The sequence below is a fragment of the Ailuropoda melanoleuca genome, chromosome 8 (genome assembly GCF_002007445.2).
Source record: "Ailuropoda melanoleuca isolate Jingjing chromosome 8, ASM200744v2, whole genome shotgun sequence".
In the NCBI taxonomy this organism is placed as follows: Eukaryota; Metazoa; Chordata; class Mammalia; order Carnivora; family Ursidae; genus Ailuropoda; species Ailuropoda melanoleuca.
Window position 1 is genome coordinate 92,922,442 of NC_048225.1, and position 16,743 is coordinate 92,939,184.

The 16,743-nt window shown below is 35.7% G+C and overlaps 1 protein-coding gene across 1 annotated transcript in view; it reads left to right on the top strand.

The window, feature by feature from the left end:
• LPGAT1 (lysophosphatidylglycerol acyltransferase 1) overlaps nt 1–16,743 on the top strand; it is an 81,646-nt gene that overhangs the window by 44,812 nt on the left and 20,091 nt on the right. Inside the window, exon 5 of the mRNA XM_034666895.1 lies at nt 2,366–2,489. Within this exon, the coding sequence (XP_034522786.1) occupies nt 2,366–2,489 (124 nt within the window). The remainder of the gene's footprint in view (nt 1–2,365; nt 2,490–16,743) is intronic.

Genomic DNA, 16,743 nt, shown 5'->3' on the forward strand with positions numbered 1-16,743 from the left:
GGTGATAAATGATAAATTAAAAAACTGAAAGAAACTCACTAGGCCTGTTTCCTTGGTAGTATTTTGCTATTAAAAAAAATCTTTAGATAAAGTAAAAATGGAAATGACTGGGTCTCAGGAATATGTGTTTTTAATGATGATTAGGACCAGACATAGAGATAATGCCTGTAAGACCGCACTGAGTTGTCCTTTCATTTGTTTTTTTTTTTAAGCAGCTGCTTGGCAGTCAGCTCTCTTAATCTTTCATCATCTATTAAAAAGACAAATTGAAAGAGTCTTTTAATAGAAAAGGAAAGTTCAGAATAGCTTCAGACAGACACGGTGGCAATGTCAGCCAAGCCAAAGCTTGAAGGCAAAGGTCTTCCAAATAGGATTAGTTGCACTAATAAAGATGGCTGTTTTTTAAATAGTTGTGCCCAGTCAATAGTACCGTCTGGTGTTCCAGATCGCAAGGGTAGGGGCTGTTGTCATATTGATCACACAATCACAAAGAAAATGTTTTCTCTTGGAGAGAAATAATTTCTTTTTATAAGGAAAGCAAAGTAGCTTGTTATTTATCTTACCTTGGTTAGAATTTGTATTCTAGCTACTTAGGAAAAATTGTAAGAAATTCTAGAAAGTTATATACCTCAAAACTAGTTTTGCTTGTGTTTTACCATTTTCTTCTCTATGTTTTTGTGTTTTGTATTTTATTTTCTCTAGTGCTCTTATTTACTCTTTAGTGTTCTGTTCCATATAAATACAGAATATGCCTTTGTGTCTGATTTAATATATGATCCATATATGGGGGGCGGCCAGGTGGCTCAGTGGGTTGAGCATCTGACTTGATCTCTGCTCAGGTCTTGATCTCACGGTCGTGAGTTTTTGCCCCACATTGGGCTCCACGCTGGGTGTGGAACCTACTTAAAATATGTATATATATACATATATATATTACACATATATATACATATATATATGTGTATATATATGTATGTGTATATATGTGTATATACATATATAATCCATATACATATCAAAATTATGTCTGATTAACTTCCAAAGGGTTAGTATTTTTTTGTTTATTGTATGATTTAATAGATATTAAACTGAACTCTGGTGATTTTTCCCAATAATTTTATTATAAAAATTTTCAAGCATACATAAAAAGTTGAAAATTTTACAGTTAATATCCATTAACTGACCAACTAGATTCTTTAACATTTCACTGTATTTGCTTTATTGTGTCTTTTCCCATCCTTCTGTCAATCCATTAATCCATCTTGTTTGCTTTTTTAATGTAATCAGAGTAAGTTGCAGACACCAGTATACTTTACTCCTAAACATTTCAGCATGTACATCACTGATAGCTTGTTAAAAATGTGTTTCTTTACATAAACTCTGTTCCTTTAGCAATAGGTTATTTAAATATTTTTTAACCTATTTCTATGGGGGAAAAACATATTTTTCCCCTTCAGAATATTTCTAAAATTCCTTAAAGCTTAAGGTCACTTTTTAGTTATTTGATACACAAAAGTAAAATATCATTGATTCTTAATGCACATTTAGACTTCTGTTCGAGAACAAGTCTTATTTTTTTAGAGATCTGTTAAATACTTCAAACAAAGGACAGACTGTCACCCAAGTCTGGCTATCAGCATACTCTGTGAGGATTCGCCTCTCAGTTCTTGTTCAGCTCTACTCCATGCTGGGAGTAAAAGCCGCATGCCAACAACTAGAGCAAACAGACCTTCCCCACAGCCCCTCACAACAGTAGTTATCTGTCGTGCCTACCAAAGAGTGGACAGTTTTACTGCTTTATTTGCATAGAACTCTTGCTAAAATGGGAGGAGTGTTTTTGTTTGTTTGTGTAAAATAAGAACAGCAACTGACAGTCATGTGTCAATACAATGCTTAATTTGGGGCCTTATCCCAGTGTTTATTAATGTCTTCCAAGTATCACAGATCTTGGTGTTTGCATTGTATTGTATTGTATTTGGTGAATGGATTTGTTCTACTTTGAGGTCTGTTTTTTTACTTTTGTGATGTGATACTCTAGCTTCTGACTTCTTCATAGGCCAGATTTTATGAGTGATAAAATGTAAATTAGACCTTGACAGTGCCTTGTTGTATTGAATGCTTGAATGCTGCCTGTCCAGTAAATAATAGCGCTCTGTTAATTGTTCATTTGTTTGAAATTCAGCCATTTCATATTAGGAAATGCTTAATATCATCCTAAGTATATCATATAAAACAGTAACACCAAAGTTCGTCCTGTTTTCATAAAGCAGAAGATACTTCAGTCTGCTGTATTTATACTATGTTATTTGTTATAAATAATATAAAAATTGATTCAATTTTAAGTTGTTTTTTGTTTTGTTCTCAGAGAGCCCGAAAGGCCTCCAGTGGATAATAGATACAACTATAGCTTATCCCAAAGCTGAACCCATAGATATTCAAACCTGGATCCTTGGGTACAGGAGACCAACAGTCACACATGTACATTACAGGTAAGAATTTTGTGTTAGTGACTCAGCATATACCCAACGTAAAGTACTGTCTCAAGACAGTGTTTTAATATTAAATTTTTAATCAATAGTGAAAATAGTCAACTCAGAATCATTCTTATGCTGACTTTTTAATATGAAAATATCATTTGAGGTTAGTTATTTTCACTGAGTGATAAAAGTCTCTAAAAATGGCATTCTGAAGGCACGTGGATTACTTGATTGCCTGACACTCCGAGCAAAAGTAATTAAAGGCAAACATCGAGCATAAATTTAAACCCATTTGGGCTAAGTAGATTTGTATTAATAGAAATGGAATTTGTTTTTAAATCATTAAGTCACATAAGATTTTCTAAATGATTAAATTGAGAATTTAGCAAAACTTACACTTTAAAATGTTTAATGTTTTAATATTTAACATTTTAATATGTCATTTGCGTAAACAACAGCAAAAACATTTATTGAATATTCTGTACCAGCTTCTTAAGATTTTTTAATGTAAATTGCTTTTTCAAAAGCTATTTATACTAAAGCGCATGCTGATGAAGCCTGGATAGATTTGACCACTTTATAAGCCAACTATCTTTACTTTATTTCCTGGTCAAAGATCTTAGCCCCTGGCAACTGAGTTACAAAGTGGGTGTTGTGTAAGACTGATGAATCACAGACCTATACCCCAGAAACAAATAATACGTTATGTGTTAATTTAAAAACAACAACAACAGAGTGAGCAGTTGGTCCCCCACAGGATCACAATTGCCACAAAAGACCTCAATTCAAGAGGAAAACTACTCAAATTACATACTCATTGAAAGTAAATAGGTACGTGTTTTCATATGTATAAACCGTCATAGTTTTACAAATAGAAGTACAATGTTGGAATAATTTGAAACTAAAGTTTTAAAACTTAAATGTTACAATTTGGGTTTTTGGTATGGAAGAGATAACTATAAAATTACAGTTGATTCTGCTATGTGACTTACATTGCCAAATTGTGAAGTTCATGTGTAAGGTAAAAAAGTAATTCTTGGTGACCGCACTGACTCCATTCCACGGATGTTGTCCATTTTACTTACTAAGGACTTACTCTGTATAAGGCAGTATGCTAGGCCCTGACAGAATTTCTCCAGAAACAGTTTTATTTTCATATATATGAAGCTTATCTAGCCTTCAGTAAATTTTTCAATTATAATCTATAAATGGAACTCAATTCTGGTACTCAGGCCAAAAATATATGATTCTCGGGTATAAGTTTTAGACACGTGTAGATTGTATTTGCTTTGGTTATATGTAGATCTTCCTAGCACATCATACCCAAAGGGAACTGAGACAAGGAAGAAAACATTAACTGTGCAGGCGTTCTGTTATAGTTGACCCTGCTTTCTTTCTTGACCAATAAAAAGAAAACAATTTTAGTTTATAGATGAAAAAAAATGAATGGAATCATAAGGGATCTAAGAAATTGAAGAAATGTCCTTTTTTTGCAAAATTATTTTAACGGGAGTAAATTCAAGGTCTTTATATTCACTTGAAGCAGGGGTTCTTAACCTGGATGGACCTGAGAGTATTTTTTTTGCCTTCAAAATCAGATGTTATTTTAATTAAAAATTTTTATTTGATTTGAGTATAGTGGACACACAGTGTCCCATTAGCTTTAGGTGTACAACACAGTGGTTCAGCTCCTCCGTACGTTACACTCACCACAAGAGCGGCTGCATCTGACGTCAATTTTTTAACACAATCTCTATGCAAAATGTTGTGCGTGTCTGCAGTTTTCCGCAGAGAAGTTTCATAGCTTTTGATCTAGTCTCAAAATAGATTTAAGGATTTAAAAAAAGATTAAGGACTCCTGATTTAGAGATCAAAACCAAATAGTAGGTAGAAGATGTGGAATGTTTAGCTTGATACAGAAAAATACTTCTATTGATAAAATTGAAGCTTCTGAGAAATATGTTTGATTATAGAGACTTTATTATCAGACATAGAAATAATAAAGAAAATTCTAAAAGATTAGCAGAGATTAAATCATGATATAGAATCATATCCTAAAATATTAATTATAGTACACATTATGCCAGTTATTTATTTACACATCCATACTCACATACACACACACATTCTAGGAGTCTTGGGACAGGTAAAGAGATAAATTGTTCTTTACAGAAATTTAATGAAAAGAGTGTATTGTCTAACCAATATTAGGGAAAGGGAAGGACTTGTCTTCAGATGGGAAAGGGAGGGGAAATGAAAGGGGCCAGAGAGAAAGAGGTGTCTTGGTATCAGGATCGTTTTGAGGGTTTGCAAGAAGCTCGTGAGAAGGGATTTGGGCCATATCCGTGGCAGCTCCCAGGGATAAATCTCTCTCACCCACACGTTGCCTAGATCTCCTCCTATATTGTTCTAGGCCATCTGGACACCCTGGGAAATAGGGAAGAAAAGGATTGTTTTTGGTTTGGTTGGGGTTTGGGGGAGCTTCCCCCTACCTCCAGTTTTCTCAATTCCAAAATAAACTGTTTATTGTTTATATTGGATTTTTCCTGGTAGGAATAACACCATTGAAATTAGCTAAGCAAACATGGTACTCCTTACCCATTTTTTTTTTCCTGTTCTCAGAGAGATTGGTTTTTGTTCAAACTCTCCAGTTTGGTTATATTTTTAAAGTTTTAAACAAGGATGAGATGTTTCCAATTAGAATAAGAGATTTAAAATGCAACACTGGAAATCATATATACACGAATGTGAATAATATAAATAACTGAGGTTAAATCTCTTTCTCTTTTAATGTGGGGAGGCTGGTAAGAAAAACTAAACAGCATTGATTGGTTGAAGTGGGGAATGGGTGCCCAGAGAGAAAGGAAAAAGTGTTCAGGAAACTGTCAGGTTCACTGAAAAATAGTGGTTTTGCTTAATGTTGCTTTGCTTATCTTCACCTGTAGGCAGATTTTAATAATTATTAATGAATGTATTTTTTCCTGCAATTAAGCATAATTTATCCAGAACCTTTCTATCAAGCCATATGGTGCAAGCCAATTTTGTTTCATATTATATAGAGAGTATTTGTTTTCTTCTTAGTCCCAGCTGACTTTTTTTTTTAATAAAGCACCCCCTCATTCTTAGAGAATTTAATTGAAATGTTTATCTGGTGATTATGGGGTAGCTGGGCAAGTTGATACTGTTGCTAGTTTTTTTCAGCATAAGCTAGAGGAGTATACATGTGAGAGTCAAAAATTATTCCATTCTGCTCAGCATTGATCAAATCCCACTTAGAATACTGTATGCATTTTAATTTCTCTATTTTAAAAGAAATAATGCAGCTAGTAGAAGCTTACGAAAATACCTGATATATATATGGGGGCGCCTGGGTGTCTCAGTCATTAAGCGTCTGCTTTCGGCTCAGGGCATGATCCCAGAGTCCTGGGATCGAGCCCTGCATCAGGCTCCCTGCTCTGCTGGGAAGCCTGCTTCTTTCTCTCCCAGTCCCCCTGCTTGTATTCCTTTCTCGCTGGCTGTCTCTCTCTCTGTCAAATAAATAAATAAAATCAAAAAAAAAAAAAAGAAAAAAGAAAATACCTAATATATATAAATCCTAGAACACTAGTACCACTTGAATGACCATTTTAAATCAAACTAAAGCAAATTTGGAGGTGGTAATAATTAAATGAAATATAATTCTAAGGGAAACTCCAAGTTGAAAATATAAACAGGTTAAGGAAAAATTTAACAATTCATAAGTACTAGATCTATAATAAGTTTCTGTATATATGAAGTACTTTTACCATATTTTAGGTAAATTTTATGGAGGGCAGTGACTGTCCTTTCCCGTGTGACACATCTGTGCTTCTGAGTGGCTGGGGTACTCATAGAACACCATAACGTTCTTGACCATCAGAATGTATTGGGAAACAATACAGTTTTCATCATTGAACATTATTTAACATTAATCTGTAGTTGGACCATTTTTTATTTTTTTAATACATTTCTCTTCTTGGAAATTATTGTCAAGGCTGCCAGGTAAACTCCACTCCCTGTTCTGTACTTCATCGGAACGTACTGTGACAGGTGTATGGAGATTTCTGGGCAAAAAAGGCATTTTGGGGGACACCTGGATGGCTCAATTGGAGAGGCATGTGACTCTTGACCTCGGGTCATGAGTTCAAGCCCCACATTAGGTGTAGAGATTACTTAAATAAAACTTTTTTTTTTAAAGGCATTTTTTCCCTATTGTGTGACTCCAGTTATAATGTGTTAGTAAAGCTAAATGCTTAGAAAACATTTGGTCTTCATTTAAATAAGAAGAGACTATCTAGATTACCAGAACGTGCAGCAGAATATTCTTCTAGATTTTAAGTTTCTGTACTGATGCTTAGGAAAAAAGCATAAGAAGGCAGTAGTTTATTTTTAAAGTTCTGAAATAAACCAATTTTTTCCCCCCAGTAGCGGTTTTCTGCATTGTCCATTCACTTCTTACTTCTTGGTTATATGTTGATTTTTAGGATTTCTGGAAGAGACAAACCCTAAAATCCTAAATATCTATGTTACTATATGCTGTAAAATACTTTTCTAAAATATCACATAAATGAGAAAGTAAACATTTGTGACATGGTTATTTACTAGATTGTACCTTATAAATAGTGTTGTTATCTGTCAAAAGTCAAACCTTTAAGGCAAATGTTTGGAGCTTATTCATTAGAAAACTTGCAGTAAGCGGCCATGCAGTACCCAGACCATTTTGCGAATTAAACCCAGTGCATGCATAGCTCCTCAAGCAGCCCATCCGAGGACCTTCTGGACTAGAAGTTGCCCCGGCTTCAGTGAATGCATTGTTTGAGCACCAAATGGTATACTGATAAAAATTTTTTTTAAAAAGCCACAAAGCACCTTACAAATACAAAGTACTATTAGTAAGATATATAAAGTATATATGGATAATTGATAAATCCAGTGTTAGTAAATTAGCATTCCCCACAGATTAATCTTAGGCCACTTCTTATTTTAAGAGAAAAGATGTCCTTTCTTATTCCTTATTTCCCAATATTATGTACTGTTTAACTAGGGGAATATTTTTTATTAGTATGCATACAACCACATTATTGATCTTTTTCAAAAGTAATGCGTGTTTTAAAAAAGGAACTAAGCCTTAATTATAAGAAACGTTTGAAGGAACAATTCTTTCCTCCCACTTTCCCTTTTATATTACTACTGTCACACTGGAAGACAGCTTCTTCCTATTAAAGAAGTAATGGGCATGGCATGCTGCTGTTAAGGGCTTAATAGGAAAATTAAACATGATTAGATTTTAACTACAGGCATAGAATGTTTATAAGGATAAAAGCAAAAGTAATCAGTGTCCTTAATATAAATGTCTACTTCACTCCAAATTAGGACAGTGAGTTCGAGAAAATGGTTCTTTTGGGCAGAAGTAGCTTATATTTTTATTTTTAAAATCTTCGAAAAAGATATAACCTTGAGTGTAGGTAGCAGCATAGATAGATTACAAAAGGCAGAGGTGCTGCCTTTGATTAGAATTTTGGAGACTTTGGAGAAGGCATTCAACTAGGGACTTTGAGTAAGAACTTACTTTCAATTTCTGAGGGAGGGAATTAATTCAGAAAATAATTTTTTAACTAATATTTTTTGAGAGAAATGCTCGCTAGGGTACCTGCCTGGCTCAGTTGGTAGAGCATGTGACTCTTGACCTTGGGGCATGAGTTCGAGCCCCACATTGGGTGTAGAGATGATTTAAAAATAAAATCTTTAAAAAATATATATGCTCACTAGCAAGAGTGGACAAATGTTGACATTTTAACATATTTGCTTTAGGATTTTTTAGTAATAAAAGAAAACATTTCTCATGAAGTTTAGTTGCCATTATTTCCCCTCCCCAGTTCCACCCTCTTCTTTCCCACCATCAAAGCCACTAGTGTCATAACTTGGTATGTCCCTTCCTGTCCTAATATTTTTATTACACAGATATACTTATATAGTACTGTTCTGTATGTTTTTTAAACTGTAGGTAACCATTGGTGATTTATCATTTTACAACATGTATTTTTCCACTCTGTGTTATTTTCTAGATCTTTTTATTTTTACATTATGGTTCCCTTTCATTCATTTGAATTATTAACACTATTTAACTGTTCTATTCCCATGGTATGATTGTCACACATTATCAATTCATTCTCCTGTTGTTGGATACCTGCTTTCTCAATATTTTTGCTATTGTAATAAACAATGTCACAATGAATATCTTTATACCTGTTTCACTAAGCATATGCCAGTAAGTGAGAGTTAAAGTTGGGTATGTGTGTGCCCAGCAGGAAAGTGCTAGATCATAGGATATGTGCATTTTCACCTTTATTGGGCATAGTCAAATAGTTCCCGAAGTGGTTACATCAGATTACAATCTCATTAGCAGTATATAAGATCACCTCTTCCAATATGTATGTCAAAGTCATCACCTTTAACTTTTGCAAATGTGATACATTTGAAATGTTATATCATTATGTAGGCCTTGGGTTTCATATTTATGAAATGAGTGTGATAATCCTGTAACCTGATAGGAAGGTACATTGCCATGAAACAAGATTAGGGTGAAGCTAGCATCTTTATCTAGGTATTCAGCCACTGTTAGAAATCTTACTGGTTTACTCATTGCTGTCTATCTTCCCCATCTGGAACATGACCTCCTTGAGAGCAGATACTTTGTCTGTCTTGTTGACAACTCCCAGAGCAATGCTGGCATATAGTAGAAACGCAGTACTTACGAATGCATGAAGGCTAAGGTTTATGCTGTCTAGACCTGCACTGTCCCATTACAGCAGCCACTCACCGCATGTGGCTACTGAGCACCTGAAATGTGTCTAGTCTGCTTTGAGACGTTTTATAAATGTAAAATACACACTGGATTTCAACAACTAGTAGGGAAAAAAGGACTGTAGAATATCTCATTAATAATTTTTCTTGGGGCACCTGGCTGGCACAGTCAGTTAAGTGTCTAACTCTTGATTTAGTCTCGGGTTATGATCTCAGGGTTATAGGATTGAGCCCCGCGTCGGGCTCCACTGGGGGCGTGGAGCCTGCTTAGGATTCTCTCTCCCTCTGCCCTTTCCCCCACCTCTCTCTCTCTTAAAAAAAAAAAAATAATAATAATTTTTCTTGATGACATGTCGAAGTGATAATATTTTAGATTTGGGGGCTTAAAGAATTACATTTCCTTAACATTATGAGATGTCCTCTATTATATACTTTGTAAAATACTAAGTTTATTTTCAAAAATAGAAGTATGCAACTATGGAAAATATTTTATAGAGGGTAGACATTTCTCCAGCATGCTCACATAAAATTCCTTTGTATTTCCTTTTAGTATGTGTTCTTATATATATTTTTAATGTAGCTGTAGCTATAATATGCATAAAAGTTATTCATATTCTACTTTATCCCATATAACATTTTAATGAACATTATACCTGTACTTTCTACATACTAGGTGTTAAGATTACAAATTTTATAAAATATTTAAAAATATTGTTACAAAGTCTTTGTGGCCTTCCAAAATCCTACTTAGTGTATACATTTAATGACCCATTTCCTTATTAGCCATAGACTCGTCAGGCTTTATTTGTGACTTTTAATAACGCCATGCTGGATATATTAACACTTACATATAGTTCCCTCCACCCCATGTTCTAGATTCCTTTATAAAAGATATTTTTAACCTGTTATTCCTGATGTTAGCTTGTAGAGTATTATTAAAAGGACACCTGAATAGGGAGAGTGATTGTCAAAGAGGAGGGAAATCTTACTTATGAGAAAAATTACCAACACTTAAAAACTATACTATTTTAGTAATTTTATGCATAAACCTAATATAGTTGTGATTAATACATCATTTTGGTTTTCCTTTCTGTTGTTTTTCTTACTTCCTAAAACAACAAAATTAAAAAGTCACAAGTTTTTACAAGTTGTAGAGACTATAATTTCAGAAATAGTTTTTCCCTCTAAAACTTCTATTATGGAAAAGATCAGACCTGTAAATTCAGCCCCTTTTATCTGTCTTACTCTTACGGGGAATGTTGTTTTCCCTGTGCTATTTCCCACATCCTGCTGGATTATTCTGAAGCAAGTCTCAGATATTGTATCATTTCATTTGTAAATATTTCATTACATATTCTCTAAAATAGAAGAATTCTTTGGTAAAAAAAATTATGTATTATCATACCTAAAAATATTAATAACAGTTCATTAAAACCATCAAATATCTAGACAGTTATCAAGTTTTCTGAATTATCTCATAAATGATTTTTTCAAAACAGTTTGGATTCAGTTAGATTGCAGTTATTCAGTATATATCTTACATTTCTTTTTATTTACAGGTTCCTCCCTCTTTCGTTCTTCTTTTCTTTGGAGTTTGTTTTTTGAGGATACCAGATTATTTGCCTTGTAGAGTTTGCTACAATTTTGATTTTGCCAGTTGTATCCTGTGTATTCCTCTGTCCCTTCTATTTCCTGTTAATTGGTAGGTAGAAACTAAAACTGCATCAGATTGAGGTTTGAATTTGCTTGACAAGAAATGCTTCATAGGTGGTTGTTGCTTACTTCCATCAGGAGGCATAGAATGTCTGGTTGTCTATCAGAAACAGTTTTTGAAGGCTGTTTTTAGTTAAAAATTTCAAAACAGGGGCTCCTGGTGGCTCAGTCAGTTAAGCATCTGACTCTTGATCTCATCTCAGGTCTTGATCTCAGGGTCGTGAGTTCAAGCCCTGTGTCAGGCTCTGCGCCAAGCATGGAGCCTACTTAAGAAATAAAGTAAAATAAATTTCAAAACAAATAGGTCCTGTGCTTTGAAGAAAAAAATGATACTTCTCATTCCATCCCTTTAACCACAAACAATGATGTCAGGAATTTCCATTTAGAATCGAGGCCTCTTCTGGCACCTAACACATAATGAGGATCAGTTTTGCCTGAAAACCCTCCTTATGATCGTATAAGAAGGTCTGTAGTCTAATATTATTTTGTGAGCCATTAGGAAGGGTTTTTCCCCATGTCCCAAATTATAAAGGTTTGGAAATGTTCTAAACTTAATTGAAAAATGAACTATGAATCATCCACTGGGATGACTGTTGGTTGTTTCAGTCAGGGTTCTCTCCAGAGAAATAGAACCAATAGGACATACAGAGCAATCTGTTAAGAGGAGATTCAATTTAGGAGCTGGCTTTCGTGATTATGGAGGCTCAGAATTCCCATAGTCTGTGGTCTACAAGCTCTAGAACCAGGAAAGCCAGTGGTCGATTCAGTCCGAATCCCATGGTCTGCAAAAGGGAGGGAAGGGGAGGATGATAGCTATCCAGTCCCTGTTGGAGTCTGAGAGCCCAAGAAGCAGGAGCACTAATGGCCCTAGGTCAGGAGAAGATGGATGTCTTAGCTCAAGCAAAGAGAGCAGATTCACCCTTCTTCCGGTTTTTGTTCTGTTCAGGCCCTCAACGGATTGTATCACGCCCACCTACATTGGTGGGAGCAATCCTCTTTAGTCTACTGATTCAAATGTTAATCTCTGCTAGACATACCTAGAAATAATGTTTAGCAGCTATCTGGGCATTCCTTAGCCCAGTCAAGTTGACATATAAAGTTAACCATCACCATAGTCTACATAGAGAACCCAAGAAACTGAGTTGACCATCTATTTATAGAGTTCAGCGATCTTTTTTTTTTTTAAGATTTTATTTATTTATTCGACAGAGATAGAGACAGCCAGCAAGAGAGGGAACACAAGCAGGGGGAGTGGGAGAGGAAGAAGCAGGCTCATAGCAGAAGCCTGATGTGGGGCTCGATCCCATAACGCCAGGATCACGCCCTGAGCCAAAGGCAGACGCTTAACCTCTGTGCCACCCAGGTGCCCCCAGCGATCTTTTTTTTTTAATTTAAATTCAGTTAGCCAGCATATATAGTACACCTAGAGTTTCAGATGTAGAGTTTGATAATTCGTCAGTTGCGTGTAACACCCAGTGCTTGATATAGAATCACTACAGAAAAATCAGTGGTATCCCTTATCCTGGCAATAAATAGAAAATATAATTTTTTTAAAAGATACGATTCTCAGAAGCAAGAAGACTATAAAGTACCTTACAATAAAACTTAACAAAAAATGTGTAAGACTTGTATGAAGAAGAAATACAAAGTTTCATTGAGGAACATAAAAGACCTGAATAAATGGAAAGAGAGACTGTGCTCATAGAGGGGAAGGCCCAAAATTACAAAGACGTCAGTTCTCCCAAATCAATCTATAAATTTAACACAATTACAATTACATTTATATACAGGAGGGTTTTTCTGGAAACTTAACAAAATGGTTCTAAAATTCATTTAAGAGAATAAAGATAACTGAATACAGCTAAGATAGTTTGAAGATGGAAGAAATAGAGGAATTCTTCCTGCCAGATGTCAAGGCTTACTGTCATTAAAACAGTGTAGTATGAAGGCAGGACCAGATGGATGGAAAGATTAGAAAATCCAGGCTTCTCTGGGGACTTGTGTATGGTGAAGTAAGTATCCCATATCAGCGGCACACAGACTGTTCAACAAATGAAGTGGTTTGGGACCATTGGTTTTCTATAGCACGGTGACTTCCCTAGAGTTGCTGTTCAGCTGGTGACAGCGAATGCCTCTGGTGGGGATGGGGAGGGATCTTGTCATTCTATTATTTGAGGGGTTTTTTTTCTTTTTTAATAACGTGAGTGTATTCATTCTTCAATTTAAAAAACTAATTGAAAAAAGAAATTGCCTGCAGAATTTAGAATTTTGGTCTAATAATCCTTTGCGTAATTGCAACAAAAGCATTTTCATCAGGTAGTTTTAAGAATTTAATAAATTCACATATAAGATAAATACCATTTAATGGACATTAAATAGATTTTACCCCTTTAAATCCAGCATATTGAAATGCTCAAATTATATAGTCTAGATTTTCAGATTCTGGTGCTTTATCCATAATTTGAAAGCTGAACTTTAAGAGGCTTAAATTTCTATTATACTTTTTTGGTGTAAAAGTTGGACTAAAGTAGAATAAAATTAATAAGGTGAAAATCGGTTTTTTAACTTAATGGGGACCAAATTTCAGGTCACCTTTTCCCAGTAACTATGAATGACTCTAGAGTAGTTCACACCTGAGTGACACACACTTAGGCACTAATGATGCATGCTTAGAGCTTTAGCACCCTCCGCTCCAGCCCCAAAATGACCCACCTGGGAGTGAGGTACTAAGATTGCCTCTTGAGCTAAAAGTGGCTTTCTTTTTTCCTAGCAGAAGAAAACCGTGTCCTGTCTTTAGTTTTTCTTATGCTAGGGCTTTTCTCTATCCTTGCTTAGAATTATTGCTTATTTCACCCCTACTTGTGCTGTTTCTAATGATTCTCTTCTTCCTCCTGTCTGCTTTTCTTAGCACCTCTTGTTTTCTGTTGCCTTGCCTCTGTATCCTAGCTTTTCCCTGGAAGAGGCTGGACGTTTTAGTCATCAGTCACTATTGAGAGCTTCTGGTTGGAAAATGGAAAGTTACACATTGAATTTAATCTTTAAGCTTTTAGTTGTGCTTGGCTGTTTTTATTAGTGTTCACCACCCACATGTTCTTTCTTCTTTTCCACACCAGCAGTTTTTTTCCCCCTTTCCTTTAAGACAAGAAAACATTTTAGTTTGGCACCATTCAGGATGCTGGAGGCATTGAGTAAGTGGTCTTAATTGAAGTTTTACTGAGTTGTGGGTTGAATTCTGTGTTTCTTTAATGAAGTTGAAATTTGAAAGAGGTGAACATCATTTCAAGTGAGATAAAATCATACTCTACTTAGAAGACATACTTCATTTCTATTTTTTTAAGATTATGTGTTTGTTTATTTATTCATTTTAGAGAGAGAGCATGAACAGGGTGAGGAGTAGAGGGAGAGGGACAAGCAGACTCCTCACTGAGCACAGAGCCTGACTCGGGGCTCCATCCCAGGACCCTGAGATCATGACCTGAGCCAAAATCAAGAGTCGGACACCTAACCTACTGAGCCACCCAGGTGCCCTGACATGTCATTTATTTCCAAATATTTATAAAAAGTCATACATGGAAGAAATTTTGTACTGTTAACATAGTTGAGAACGAAGACCACAAGCTACAAATCTAATTTACTAAGCTCTTTTCAGTATAGGAATCTGGACATAATAGCATTTGGAGAACTGTGATAAGCTTTGGAAATGAGGAGCTCCCTCCCCACCTCCCTGGCCCTGTGGGCTTCCCCATGTCCCTTTCACTTTCAGGTCTCTTCAAGGTCAATCACAGTGACTGCCATTGGTATTCAAAAACTACTCTTTTGCTTGCTAAGTTAATTCAGTGTTGTTGGAAATATTGTGTCCCTCAAATAAAAAAAAGTCTTAGCATTTAATTTTTAACTGAATAGTGGTTAAGCATAACTCTGATGATCACTGTCTTTTAGTGACTTGCAGTCGTTGAACTGAATCTGAGAAGTGGCTGGGCTAGCTAGGTCTTTTTGTCTAACCTTTCATGTAATACCGGATCTTACACACGCACACACACTCCGTGACAGATTGCTTAAATATAGACTTCTCCAGGATCCTGTTTTTAGCCCTCTTTTGTCTGTGGAGGTTGAGTTCATAGTAGGAGAGTAAACAGAAATAGGTCCTCTGCAGACATAGCTCTAGTTCCCCGGCCTTCTCCCACGTTCCAGACCCTCACATCACTTCCTTTCCTCCATCGGGATAGCCTGTTGCTTCTGCAAGCCTAGTATTTCTAAAACTGCACTCATTTTCCTTCACATAAACTTGTTCCTCCTGGCTGTCCAGTTGGGCTTTATGTTACCATCATTCTGCACTCATCCAGAATGAAAATTTGAGTTCCTTTGACTCTTCCACTTTTAATTTAATTCTCTCTCTCAAATTCAGCTGCCAGTTCCTATGAAGGAAACCTCTGCAGTGTTTCTTTCTATCCCTTTTTTAAAAATCTAAATGCCGCAGACTAGCTCACACCTCATTATCTTTTACCTGGAATATATTTGTTTATTAAATATTCCCTTTGTTAATATTGGTTCCATCTTCAATCATTATTTATTTTGTTGCTATATTCCTCTTCCTAAAGCATTAAACCTTCTTCCCCCCCCCCTTTTTGTTATAAACATTAGTGGAAGAATTGGCAAGATTTGAATGAAGTCTGTAGATTATAGATTATAGTATTATATCAGTGTTAATTTCCTGATTTTGATCATTCGACTATGGTTATGTTAGAGACTGTCCTTGTATTTAGAAAATACATATGGAAGTTCTTAGGGGACACTGTAAATTCCTCTCAAAAGTTGAAAAATCATATGTGTATATATCAGAAAGATATGTATGCATGTATGGAGAGAAAGAATGGTAACGTAAAACAAATATGGGGGAAACTGACATTTGGGAAATTGGAGGGAAGCATATATGTGAATTCTTTGTACCATTTTTACAACTTTTCTTGAGCATGAAGTTATCTCAAAACAGTTTTCAAAAGTTATTAGGGAAATAGGGAAAATTCTGTGTGCCTTCTCCTGGGTTTTGCTGTGAACCTTAAACTGGCCCCCCCAAAAATGGTCTTAACAAGAAAATTTTTAAGTCATTAGACTCAGGGAAAGTGTAATAGTGATTCTCCTAAGCAAATATACCAGTGTTGGGTTTTGCTTACTTGACAGTTCAGTTCCTTCAGCAAGCATTTATTTGGTAAGCATCTTACTATGTCTCAAAAGACAGAACACAAACAAAGATGTAAGAAGAGGTCTGAACAGTGCCCCCTCATTGTTTATACCGTCACGTGGCATCTTGGTTTACTACAGTTTTGACCATCACAAGAAGCAGGGCTCAAGGGGAAGGAGTCCCAGGCTGAACTTCCCCCGACTGTGAGAGGAAGCAGCGGCCAAGGTGCTACCTGCCTTCTCCCTGTCTACAGGGACGTTCAGTGTGCTGGAAGTTCTCTGTGATCCTGCGTTGGCTGTCTCAGAGCCTTGGTTTGTCCCTGTGCTGAAGTGGGTAAAAGCTTATATCTGAGTTGCTGAATTCTATTTTCAGATAACTAAGTGGGCTTTTTTTTTTCTTTTTTCTTTTTTCTTTTTAAGCCTTGCTAGTGGATCCAGGGGGAGGCTATAAATATTACATTTTGATATGTTGAGGATGAAGCCTTGAGCAGCTTACCTCAAGACAGTGGCTCTAAAGCAAAACTTCTGGGACTTGAATGCTGGGAGATATTCC